Source organism: Rana temporaria, chromosome 5 (assembly GCF_905171775.1).
Source record: "Rana temporaria chromosome 5, aRanTem1.1, whole genome shotgun sequence".
In the NCBI taxonomy this organism is placed as follows: Eukaryota; Metazoa; Chordata; class Amphibia; order Anura; family Ranidae; genus Rana; species Rana temporaria.
The window spans coordinates 133,803,803-133,817,442 of NC_053493.1; the positions used below are offsets into that span (position 1 = coordinate 133,803,803).

The 13,640-nt window shown below is 46.3% G+C and overlaps 1 protein-coding gene across 1 annotated transcript in view; it reads left to right on the forward strand.

Moving 5' to 3' along the window:
• The window catches only part of LARS2 (leucyl-tRNA synthetase 2, mitochondrial), a 268,511-nt gene that overhangs the window by 57,820 nt on the left and 197,051 nt on the right, over nt 1-13,640 (forward strand). Inside the window, exon 4 of the mRNA XM_040353150.1 lies at nt 3,161-3,252. Coding sequence (XP_040209084.1) covers nt 3,161-3,252 — 92 coding nt within the window. The remainder of the gene's footprint in view (nt 1-3,160; nt 3,253-13,640) is intronic.

Consider the following 13,640-nt stretch of genomic DNA (forward strand, 5'->3'; position numbering starts at 1 on the left):
GGCCCGTTAGTCAAAACTCAGTTCACTATAGTTGAAGCTCTTTGCACTACATAATAAAAGTCTATAATAAATCAAATTAATGAGTTAATAGAGAATTGCATTTTTTATTAAGTATTTAATATTGTAAAGATATTAGGGCTGGTTTTCTGTCTTATCAAATGGAAGCAAATATTGATCTTGAAAAGCAGCGTAGACTGTCCATGGTCTCTAATTTAGTTTAGTTTCGAATATTGGTTGTTTTGTATGTGCACGGAAGCCCAGCTGGCGTCTGTGTTTGTGTAAAAGTCATGACATCACCTGCCCTTTTCAAACGGGTGCTAGAAGCCAGCAAGAATTGTCTCAGACAAGAAAGATCCTTACAGCCTAGTAACGTTTTGTTAAAGCATAATACTGTTCTTTATGTATGAAATGGAAGAGTTCACACTTTTTAAAAAAATATTTCTTTAGAGCCTATTGCCATGACAACAGCAAAGGCAGTAGACTTTGTAAATGTACTAATTTATTCAGTTGAAATTATGTTTGTGAAGTTCTGTTTCATGGAAATCATAATGGGTATAGGAAAAAACTAAGCCTCTTGCTGGCATCAAATTCTGATGCTTGTGTCTTGCTGTGGTCCAGCAGTCAGTTGGTGGAAAGCAGGAACAAAAATAGTTTCTGGACAGCCGCACTCTGAACAAGTTGTAGTCTTTATTTAAAAAAAAGGACAGCACTACAAGTCACAGCAACATAAAATAAAACCCGACTGCTGACGCGTTTCGCACTGAAACGAGTGCTTAGTCATAGTCAGTTGGTGGATATAGGTTTGTTACGTGTGTTAGCTATTGTTTGATTTGGGAAAGTATTCTATTTTTTTTTTTTTTTTGGTCCACCTTCCCTTGTAGTTGTTAGTTCTCTAGAAGTGCTGTAATCTTCTTTTTTGCCCTGTAATGCCATCGTAGGAACTGCAGAGGTTTCCACTCTGCTTGCTGTAACTTAAAAATGGGATCCAGGAAGTTTTCCCTTGTCGTTCTCTTTTTCTGTAGGTAGAATTAGGATGCCCTCTCAGATCCCTTCTCCTTGCTTCGGCAGAGGCAAAGGGTTATCAGCTGTGACAATGTCAATTTCTTTCTCCGTAGTGTATGCTAGGACTCTGCTAGGTGCACAGAGTAAAGCCTCGCACACAATGAGAATATTGGACGAATGATTGTCTGGGTTTTTTGCATGCTAGTCTTATATTGATAATGAGGAGGTTATAAAAATTCTCGGAGTACAATTTTGAAAGTGATGTAATGCTCTTCCGATTTTGTTTCAGACGAATACTGTACTGATTACAAGAAAATCTTACATTCTGGTATCATGCGAGAAAAGTTTTTGTGTTTGTCCCTTCAGATAATTTCGGATGAACTGGCATAATTAGCTCTCCAAAGCTGTGTACTAACGTTCAGATTATTGTACAATCGCTTTGAAAGAGGTATTTTCTGTACAGTCTTCTGATCGTGTGTACTAGGCTTAAAGGAGAAGTTCACCTTTTGGAACATGTTACATGTTTCACCCATATTTAGCATGGAACATGTAACATGTTCCAGCAGGTGCAGCCATTCACCCTCCCTCCCCAGTGACAGTGGGCAGTTATCTTCTCCGTGTGCCCACGTCACTCAATCACAGCCCTCTGTGAATGGGAAAACTACAAGTCCCGACAGCCTTTGTGGCTGTTGACTTGTAGTTTTCAATGAACTACCAGGGCGCTTTTTAGCGCTGTGGTAGTTCATTTATTCTTCCAGTCAGTGGGTATCTGTGTCAGGACCTGGACTTGAACCAGGGACATCAGCTGTGTCTGGCAATGAACCTTCTCACTGAGCTATCTGAGATGCTGGACAGTGCCTTGTCAAATCCTTTAGACAACCCTGCCTTGTACCTTGATTTCAGCTGAACCTTGAACTCTTTGCTCCTCCCATGAACTTCCTGATATAAGCCATGTCTCTGCACTTCCTCCTTGCCAGAATATTGTGCTATCTCCAGCCTGTATCTCGCTCCCGTCTTCCCTGCTGCCGTCCATATTTTCTACTGCTCGTTATCAACCCTTGGCTTGTTCATTGACTACGCTTCTGCCTGATCCCAACCTGCAAATACTCATTACTGACCTTTTGGCTTGTTTACCGACCACGCTTCTGTTTGATCCTTACCTGCTCATCCGATACTGAACCCCCGCTTGCTCACCTCCTGGTGGGGCGATCCTGAGGACCGCGACCTGGTGCTAACACGCAGCAAAATCCATCTCCACCATCAGGAGCTCTGGTGAACACCGGTTAGCACTTAGACTCCGCACCTCAGGTGAGCCTGTGTCATCTGCCAGGCCTGTGTACCTATCTTGCTGGTCAGTGGTAGTCCTGCAACTGCTGTAGCAATTGGCCTTCATGCCTGACGCCTGATCATGACAATCTGCTTGCTTGTACAAGGGACAAGCTAACAGATACACTGACAGGTCTGCAAGAGACCATCAATCTCATCAGCGAAATGCCGAACGCTGGTGCAATGCTTTACATGCTCCCAAAACAAAAACTAGTAAATGCACAATTTTTTACCTGCAAAAAAAGTGCATTTATTATTTTTTAATAGGTGAACTTATCCTTCAACAAAGCTGCAGTAAGTTCACTGCAGGCGAAATAGCATAGGAAGAGTTCGTTGACTGGCAGGATTACTTCCCTCTCTCCTTTCTCCCCCTGCACAGTAAAGACCCATAGATTTCAGTAGGGCTTGTCTACCTCCATCTTACGGCTATATATTCTTGATTTCAGCTTTAAATTAACCCATATACCCTTAATAGTTACACCAATAGTCCTGAGGAGCAACCTTGGGACAGCAGGATCTGTTTGTCTTTTGAAATCACATTTTAGGAAGTTTACTATCTTTCGGTGTCTATAAAATGTTCAGTATTATCTGACACCTCAACAGAGTGAAGAAAAACATTTGATTACTTGCTGAATGTTGCTCAACATGGATGGACATATTAAAAACCTGTGACAGAGATTGTGATGTTTAGCATGTGGCCAGCCACAGGACATAGACAGTCCATTAGAAAGGTTTTTGTGGGGAAGTGTTGTTTCTGCTTGATGCAATGTGTGTTCTTTTTGCATGTATATAATATGGTGAGCAAGTGTCATACATTTTTTGTTTCGTTCAGGTCATTAACCCAATGGGCTGGGATGCCTTTGGACTGCCTGCAGAAAATGCAGCCATTGAACGTGGTTTAAGTCCGGACACTTGGACACAAAGGTAAGACCTGTCTTTGGTATTGTTGAGCCATAGACATGAAATGGTCATACATACATGGGTGGCTTTAACCCAGTCTTTATTGTAAACAGTACTGTGAACTTGCATATACTGGTAATGTTAAAACATTCCTATTTAAATGTTTTTCCAGGTAGAAAAAAAATAGTTAACTGAAGAACATATTCTACAATCCATGTAAATGATTATTGTTGCATGATCTATCCTATCAAAATAGGATAGATTGGAAGACTTGTCGTTTTATGTCTATTGGTAACAGGTAGAGGTAGGCCTCATAAGGTTTAAAGTGATACAAAACCTGCACTGTTTAACCACTTAAGGACCGCCTAACCGGCAGAATGGCACAGCTGCGCACCCGTGACCTGGTCCGAAGCTCCGTGACCTCGGTCGCGGGACTCGCGGACCCGATCGCCGCTGGAGTCCCGCGATCGGTCCCGGGAGCTGAAAAACGGGGACAGCTGTGTGTAAACACAGCTTCCCCGTTCTTCACTGTGGCGGCGTCATCGATTGATTGATGATGTCACACCTACAGCCACACCCCCCTACAGTTGTAAACACACTTCAAGTCACACATAACCCCATCAGCGCCCCCTGTGGTTAACTCCCAAACTGCAACTGTCATTTTCACAATAAACAATGCATTTTAAATACATTTTTTGCTGTGAAAATGACAATGGTCCCAAAAATGTGTCAAAATTGTCCGAAGTGTCCGCCATAATGTCGCAGTCACAAAAAAAAACGCTGATCGCCGCCATTAGTAGTAAAACATTTTTTTTTTATAAAAATGCAATAAAACTATACCCTATTTTGTAAACGCTATAAATTTTGCGCAAACCAATCAGTAAACGCTTATTGAGATTTTTTTTTACCAAAAATAGGTAGAAGAATACGTATCGGCCTAAACTGAGGAAAAAATTGTTTTTTTTAGATATTTTGGGGGGATATTTATTATAGCAACAATTAAAAATATTGAATCTTTTTCAAAATTGTCGCTCTATTTTTGTTTATAGCGCAAAAAATAAAAACCGCAGAGGTGATCAAATACCACCAAAAGAAAGCTCTATTTGTGGGAAAAAAAGGACGCCAATTTTGTTTGGGAGCCACGTCGCACGACCGTGCAATTGTCAGTTAAAGCGACGCAGTGCGAATCGCAAAAAGGGGCCTGGTCCTTTAGCTGCATTTTGGTCCAGGTCTTAAGTGGTTAAGTTACAATTTATATTGATACATTTCTTTTGTAAAAATAACCCAGATCAGTGTTAAGATGGGTCACCAATGGAAATTTTGTTGACAAAACGAAAATGCAGGATGCACTTTGACTGAAACCCGAAAATTACAGCTTTTAAAAATATTTATATTTTTATATATAATTGTATTATATTCGACTTTTTAATTACGGTAATATCATCAATTTAAATTAAAATTAATTTATTGTTGGCCATTATTGGCACCTTTAGTGCAAGAAAGGTCAAGAAAAATGCAGTCTGCAGTCTCTAACCATCTCTTGTATCATGTCTGCAATCTCTTACTTAAACTTAAACACACTGCTAATTCAGGTGCAAGGACATGCAGGTGCAGCGCCACTCTCCTGGACCTGGAATAAAGTAACCATCCGCCGCTGGCTATGGTATAGTGGAAGCACAGGCAGCACTGCGTGCTGTAGGCTGCACCCAGTCACAAAAAAGAAAACCTTTACTCTGCATGGACTCTGCTAAGTTAATAGTGCATTGCACTGTGTACAGAGGGGGAACTAATATGTGTGGGGGGCAGACATGCAGGGGGGGGGTACTGATATGTGGGGGGGACAGACAGACATGCAGGGGGGGTACTGATATGTGTGTGTGGGGGGGGGGGCAGACATGCAGGGGGGTACTGATGTGTATGGAGGGGGGTACTGATATGTGGGGGGGACAGACGTGCAGGGGGGTACTGATATGTGTGGGGAGGGGGGACAGATGTGCAGGGGGGGTACTGATATGTGTGTGGGGGGGATGGGCGTGCAGGTGGGTACTGATGTGTTTGGGGGGGGGGCAGACGTGCAGGGGGGTACTGATATGTGTGGGGGGGGCAGATATGCAGGGGGTACTGAATGTGTGTGGGGGGACGGATGGACAGATATGTGTGTGTGTGTGTGGGGGGGGACAGATGTGTTTGGGGGGGGACAGATGTGCAGGGGGTACAGAGGGGGAACAGGGGTGTGTGTGTGGGGGGGGGGCAGATGTGCAGGGGGGACAGATGTGCAGGGGGGTACAGAGGGGAACAGATGTGTGTGGGGGGGACAGATGTACAGGGGGGTACAGAGGGGAACAGATGTGTGTGTGGGGGGGGACGACAGATATATGTGTGTGTGTAGGAGGGACAGGCGTGCAGGGGGGTACAAAGGGGGAACAGATATGTGTGTAGGGGGGACAGGTGTTCAGGGGGGTACAGAGGGGGAACAGGTGTGTGTGTGTGGGGGGGGGGACAGATGTGCAGGGGGGTAAAGAGAGGGAACAGATGTGTGTGGGGGGGGCAGATGTGCAAGGGGGTTACAGAGGGGTAGCAGATGTGTGTGGGGGAAAGATGTACTGGGGGGAGGGAGGGGTGTGTGCAGAGGGGAACAGGCATGCAGAGTGATAAAGTGATGGGGTGAGAAGGTGGAAAAATGGTGGTGATCTGAGACCTGATAATACAGGAATTGGGGCCATTTGAGGTGTGAAGGTTCAAATCCACCTTTGTAAAAAAAGAAATAAATGCAGATCTTTTTGCAGGTACAAAAATGTGCATTTATTATTGTTTCTAGTAAGAACCTGTAAAGCATTGTCAGTGTATCTGTATGCTCTTACAGACAGGCAGTTACACAGTTAGCCTGTCTGTATACTGTCCTAGCCTGTGGACCACGGCTGGTGTAAGGAAGCGAGCTGGTACCATTCACTATTTGTCTTTGGGCCGGGTCCAGAGGCACAGGTGCAAACCTGTGGACCACGGCTGAAGAAATAGGTGCCGCAAATTTTTTAGTGAGGGGTGGAGCCATTGTGTGTGTGTGTTTGGGGGGGGGGGGGGTTGCCTAGGGTGTCAAAAATCCTTGCACCAGCCCTGTCGTTACGTATTGTTGACAGAAAGGGTTCTAAGAAGAGTGCAAAAAGGATAGGGGAAAGAGGACAACCCAGTGTACCGTTGATTCTTAGCTGTGCAGACTCAGTGTACCGTTGATTCTTAGCTGTGCAGACGGTGAGTGATATAATGCTGAAATTCTCGTCAGCATGTTCGGGCCCATGCCAAGGTGTGACAATGTAGCCATTAGATACTCCCAGTCCACCCTATCAAATGCTTATTCAGCATCAGTTGACAAAAGAAGGGTGGGATGGGAGCACCCTTGCACATAAGAAATCAAAGATAACGTCCTGAGCGAATTATCCATGGCCTCCCTACCGGGAATAAACCCTGTTTGATCCCTAGAGATCCATTGGGGAATAAGTGGCATCAATCTTAACGCAATCGCTTTAGCGTACAATTTGGCGTCTAAATTCAGTAAGGAGATTGGACGATAATTCCCACAGAGACTGGGATCCCTACCGATCTTGGGGAGTACTGTGATGTGGGCATGGAGGGTTTCTGGGCGAAAGCCCCCACCCGCAGAGATTGAGTTGGCATAGGAAGTCAAAAATGGAAGAAGGGTGTCGGCAAAGGCACAGTAATAAGCTACATTAAACCCATCAGGTCCTGGCGCCTTGCCATTAGCCATAGATTTAAATGCCACTCTGAGCTCCGCGGCGGTGCGCTCTCCCTCCAGCGCCAAAAATGCCACCTCAGGGAGCTTCGGTAAGTGAGCCCGATCAAGATATTCCTGTATAAGAGTTGCTCTAAGCACCCCATCTGGAATTTGCTTGCCCACATGGTAAAGCTGTTGGTAAAAGGAGTGAAATTCTCTTGCGATTTCACTAGTTTTATACAACAGAGTGTCTGAGGGAGATTTGATTTTAGCTATGTAAGAGGCAGACTTTTTTTGCTGTAGGGATCTAGCTAGGAAGCGGCTGGGATTGTTACCCCATTGATAGGGTTGCTGGGATACCAAACGGAGCCGCGTAGTGTTCTCATGAAAGAGGGCTTTCAACTCCTCCCTCTACTGCGCGTGTACCTGGTTTTGACAGGTACCTGCTCCCGCTTCCTGCTGATTTTGCTGTGCAAAGTCACTCGAAAGTTTGCCTGCATTCAACAGGATTTGGACAGGTATTTTCTCTTACTTGCAGGGTCCTTAAATGGATAAAAAGTGGGAAATGTGCATGTACTGCTTATTTATTTTGGCCCTGACATACACTTTAAAAGTTCTATGCCTGTACTTTGATTAATTTTTTTTTTTAAAAGGTTTTTATTATTAGCCATATACACAGTTACAGGAAATAGCATTGCATAGAAATGACAAGTACTTATGTAGGACAGTCAAAAGGAGAAAAGAAAAAAAATTAAAGGGAAAAAGATTCCCCCATTGTACATTTCCATGTCCTTAAAAGTGATAGGGAATAATCCTAACATGGATTCTTCTAAAGTGCATATAGCCTTTTATTTTGTTAACAGAGAACTAATTATTCAAACTTCGGGCCCCTGATCAAAAAAAAACTGAGCAGTGTAGCTAGATTATAGCATATATCATACGTTCAGAGCACCATGCCCATCAGAAACTAAAATAATAAAAACCACAAAACTAGGGCACATAAACAAACATAGAAAAAGAACCCTCTCTCCCAAGTGTCGTGTGTCGTTGTCTCCCCATCTCCCCAGATCCGCCCGCACCAGAGCTGCACAATACGTCTCATACATTGTATACATAGGACAAGAAACAGAGTCCCTTACACTTCTCCAGAGTTAGTGTCCCTGGAGTCTACCCAACTACCCCACACTTTATGAAATTTTTTCTTGCTTCCCCTCGCTTCATAGGTCATTTTGTACATCATAATATTAGCATTGATTAACCCCTTCCAAGCAGATAGAGTGAGGAATTCCCTCTTTATCCAGTTCAAGACAATGAGCTTCCTGGCATAGTAGAAGAGCAGTCTCAGGAAAATTCGCATATTGTTACTCATGATATCATCCTCTATAATACCTAGAAGACACAAGAGTGGGCTGCATATGTTCGGGAGATCAAAGGTGTCGGCAATAAATTGCGTAACCTGCGACCAAAACGGTCGAATCCTATTACAGTCCCACACCATATGCATAAAGGTGCCCTCTGCCACCAGGCACTTATGACAAACAGGGTTCTCTCTTCTGCCCATTCTATATAATCTGTGTGGTGTGTAATACATTTGATGCAGGTATCGCAGTTGTATTAGTTTATCCCTAGCCGAGATCACAGTAGGGAGATATGACCCTAGGACTTCCTCCCACTGGGGTTCCGTCAGTTCTGGTATTATCGTAGTCCACTTAAGTCTCGTCTTTTCCTCCCTCGGTCGTATCTTACTCATGAGCATAGTATAGTAGGTAGAGACTAACTTGGTATGTTCAGGATTCAACAATAATGATTCTAACTTAGTGTTTTCCAACACCACTACCCCCGTACCAAACTGCGCCTGAGTGGCATGTCTCAATCTCGTGTACTGAAATCTCCAAGTTTCGGGCACCCCCAGTTCCCTTCTCAAGTGCGTAAACGTTTTCAACTCCCCCCTGTCAAACAGTTGATTTAAATAAACCAGGCCAAATTTGGCCCACCTATGTCCATCTTCCAGCAGAAAGATGTCGGTTAATCTGGGGTTAAACCACAGTGGAGCATTAGGGGACAAGTGCAGGGGGGTGTCCAGAGTGTGTCTCCTACATATCTCAAGCACCGCTTTGGCTGATCTAAGGATCACCATTCCATCTGTTGTCGGGACCTCCCCTCTATGAAAAAAGTTCAGCAATGTCTCATATGAGGTTGCCACAGCCGCCTCCACCGCTACAGCGGCATTGTTCAGCTGGGGGAACATACGCCAGTGGGCATGAACCAGTTGCGACGCCAGGTAGTATAGACGGAGGTCAGGAATCGCCAGACCTCCTCTCCCCACCGGCAACTGCAGCACAGCCAGCGCCACCCGAACTGCCCCACCACCCCACAGAAAGGAGGTCAGCAGGGAGTCGATGTATCTAAAGGTCTTCCTGTGGATGCCTAAGGGGGCATTAGAGAGAATGTACAGGAATTTTGGGAGGAAGATCATTTTAAACAGGTTGGCTCTCCCCAGCATTGTAAGCGGGAGGTCCTTCCATTTTTTCACCCTGTCCTCGAAGTCTCGTATGACTGGCCATAAGTTTGTCTTTGAAAATTTCTCTATAGGCAATTCTACGGTTATTCCTAAGTACTTAAAGCGGTCCGTCACCTGCAGGGGGAACTGAGCAGGGAGAGCTAAATCTGGTTGTGGGTCCAGAGGAAAGAGCGCCGACTTGGACCAATTGATTCGGAATCCAGAGAAATCACGAACTCCCGGATCAAGGAAAACGCGGTTGCCAGGGAGTCCCCGGGATCACCCAAGTATAGGAGCATATCATCCGCGTATAGTGACACACGTTCCTCCAGATCCCCCACCAACAGCCCGGCAATGTCAGCTCGATCCCTGAGCCTAGTCGCCAGAGGTTCTATGGCTAGTGCGAATAAAAGTGGCGACAGGGGGCAACCCTGCCTAGTTCCCCGCCTGATCGGAAATGAGTCCGAGATGAGGCCATTGACCCTGACACTAGCCCTCGGCTCAGCATAGAGCAACCTGACCCAGTTCACAAACCTCGGTCCTAGGCCCAGTTTTAGAAGTAGGGGAAAAAGGTTAGTCCATTCCACGGAGTCGAATGCCTTTTTTGTGTCTAGTGATGCCACCACCCTCTGACCACAGTTAGCATGGGACACTTGCAAATTGACATACAACCTCCTTAGATTCATCTGAGTGCATCTCCCCGGTATAAAGCCGGTTTGGTCTGAGTGGATTAATTTCAGTATTACCGACTGCAATCTACCTGCCAAAATCTTTGCCAACACCTTAACGTCGGTGTTGATCAGAGAAATCGGCCGATATGACTCGCACTCCAGCGGGTCCTTACCCGGTTTCGGAATTACCACAATCAGTGCTTCACGCATCGACTCTGGTAATATGCCCTCCTTTTCTGCGTCACTAAACACCGTTTGGAGGCGTGGGATTAAGCTCTCCTTATGCAACTGATACCATTCGGCCGGGAGGCCATCCAAGCCTGGGGACTTTCCCGGTTTAAAAGAAGCAATGGCACCAGCCACCTCTTCTGATGTTATGGGTTGATCAAGAGCAGCACTTTCACCCTGCGTCAAAGATGGGAGAGTCATAGCGTCTAGATAGGAAGAGACGTCCTGAACTGTAGAGCTAGATTGGGACTGGTATAGTGTATTATAATAGTCCCGGAACGTGGACAGGATATCCTGGGAGTCGCTCACTAATTCCCCGGTCGGGCGCTTAATCTGCAGTATCGATGTAGGGGCATATAAGGGTTTTGCCAAAAATGCCAGCAGACGGCCGCTTTTGTCCCCAAACTCAAAAATGGACCTAGCCTGTTTCAGTTGCAGTTTCATAGTCTGATCCGTTAGTAGTAGTTTATATTGTCTTGTTAAGTCCTGCCATGAGCTATAGGTATCCAGGGATGGGGCCTGAATATACTGTCGTTCAGCAGTTACAGTAGCCTGTTCAGCCTGTTTCACATCTAAATTTAAGGCCCTTGCAAAGTCCCTAGTTTCCTTGGCAAACACCCCCCTCAAAGTTGCTTTAAAAGCGTCCCATTGAATCGGGACCGAGGTGCCGGAGCTATTCTCCCTCCAATATAGGTCAATAGCCGTCTTACATTTGATCTTTACATATTCCTCCTCCAACCACTGCGTTTTCATACGCCATAATCGTCTCCCAGCAGGCACACCTAAAGTCAGCGTGACCTCCATAGGAGAGTGATCCGATAAAGCTCTGGGGAGGTATCTAACTCCTGAAACCAGGGGTAATGCATCCACAGAGGTCAGCACCATATCAATTCTAGATAGCGTCCTATGCGTCCCCGAGTGACATGAGTATTCTCTGACCCCAGGGTTGCGACACCGCCACACATCAGTGAGGGCGTAGCTGTCCAACCAGGCGGAAAGAGTATGGCGTGGACCAGTCACACTCCCATGTCTATCGAGTGACCCATCTGACACCACATTAAAATCTCCTAGCAGTAGTAGTGGACCCTGGGCCACCTGTATTGCAGCTGTAAGGATTTCTTCCAGTACCTGGAAGGAAAAAGGGGGAGGGACATATACACACACCAGCGTCATACAGATCCCGAACATTTGGCAGACAAGAACAGCATACCTCCCCTTTGGGTCACTCTTAACCTGTAAAATATGTGCAGCTGCCTTCTTAGTGACTAGAATGGCCACTCCTCTAGAGTAAGTAGAATACTCAGCATGTATTACCCTCATCACATTAGCTTTTTTCAACGCTAATACCTTAGAACCTTGGAGATGTGTCTCCTGCAGCATAATAATATGGGGTTTATACCTCTTTATGAAGTCAAAGACAAGGGAACGCTTAATCCTCGAATTCATACCCCGGACATTCCAGGACAACACATTTATCTTACCCGTCATCCTGTAAGGTAACGAATCGCAGGTGCATACCCAGGGCCTCCCCGGACACCTCCGGTGCGGTCAACCATAGCAACCTGTGGAGATTTAACAAAAGAGAGACAACGACACACGACCTAAGTTCACAGAGAGAAACAGAACCCCACCCTGCACACAGCCCCAACCTGCCGAGTGCCTGTATCCCATAACTTCAGCAAACAAATTGTCAGGGGATTATAACAGTCTCACCCCCCAACCACCAACTCCCTCCAGGGAGTCTATGTTGACATTGCCGTTGACACGGACTCAGTAAGTCAAAGTTCCAAAAAAAAAAAAAAAAAACACAGCGAAAAAAAAGAAAAGAAAAAAGGGGGAGAAAAACAAAAAAACCCAAACCACACAAAAACCGATAGAGAAAGAATGCTGGTGAATCCGGGCAGGGCTCAGTTCAGGAAAACCGAGGCGTCAGAGCAAAACAATCGCAGTGGGATCGACCACACCCGTCCCAGCGGCAAACAGAGCGCAGGCAGAAACAAACGGCCCAGATTAAGAGCCCAGCCTATGTAATGCAGTTAGTGATCATTTCTTGGACTAGGTCGCCCCCTAGTGTCCAACCATCGTGAAGCCTCTGTAGGGGAATTGAAGAAGAACACTTTGCCCTCGTCGACCACTCTGAGCTTCGCAGGGTACATCATACTGTAGGCCATGTGCATATCTCTCAGTCTCTTTTTAACATTCAGGAAACTGGCTCTCTGTTTCTGCGTAGCTGCAGAGAAATCAGGATAAATAGAGATCCTATTCCCATTGAATTGGAGATCCCCTACAGTGCGAGCTGCCCTCAGAATATTTTCACAATCTCTAAAGTGTAGGATACGTGCAATCATAGGACGCGGGTGGGCGCCCGGTGGAGGGGGTTTAGACGGAATGCGGTGTGCCCTCTCTATAGCAAACAGACGGGAAAAAGTAGTGTCAGCCAAAGTATCTTTTAGCCAGAGCTCAAGGAAGTCCTCAGGCTGTTTGCCCTCTGCCTTCTCAGGGAAGCCTACCAAACGTATGTTATTCCTCCTCTGGCGGTCTTCCATGTCCCATAACTTATCTGTATGAGCTCCCACCTCACAGTGGATGGTCTGCAATTTATTCTCCAAAGGGCGCACCACATCCTCCAGGTCACTAATCCTCTGTTCAGCTTCCCCAGCTCTCTCCCTGATGGTCTGCACGTCATGTTTAAGGAACGACAGTTCAGTCTTAATGCCATCTATGTGGTCAGTGAGGGTGGCCTGGCACGTGTATATGGCCTCCATGATCTGCTTCAGGGAGGGCTCCCCTCCTCCTGCTTCAGAAGCCTCATCACCCCCCTCCTGTGGCTGTGATCCGGCCTGCTGTGTGCCCCGCTTCAGCCCCTTAGTTCTGGGAGGTAGCTGGCTCACCTGGGTGTCGGACAGTGAGGGCCATTCGTCATCCGGAGGCCATTCCGCGCTGGGGCCCTGTCCCTCTGCCTCATGGCGGCCGCCATCTTGGGACTTCCAGGCAAAGTGGACCGGGCGCTGTTCCGGAGTTGCCATCGGTGCACGGCCGTATTTGACCATCCCTACGTGGGCAGCACAGGATCAGGAGTCGGGGGATGTCTCTGCCTGCGGTGTTCGGCTGCTCTATCGCCCAGGATTAGGTCAGGATTCGTCTGCCCTGCACGGAGCTCCGGACCAGCGCTGCTCACATGTCGGCCGTTGGCTCCGCCCCCCCCAAGTTTTTTCACCTTAATTACTTTGATTCATTTTATAGTGTTTGTTTGTTAGTAATAATTGCCAGAACATTATTTGTAAAT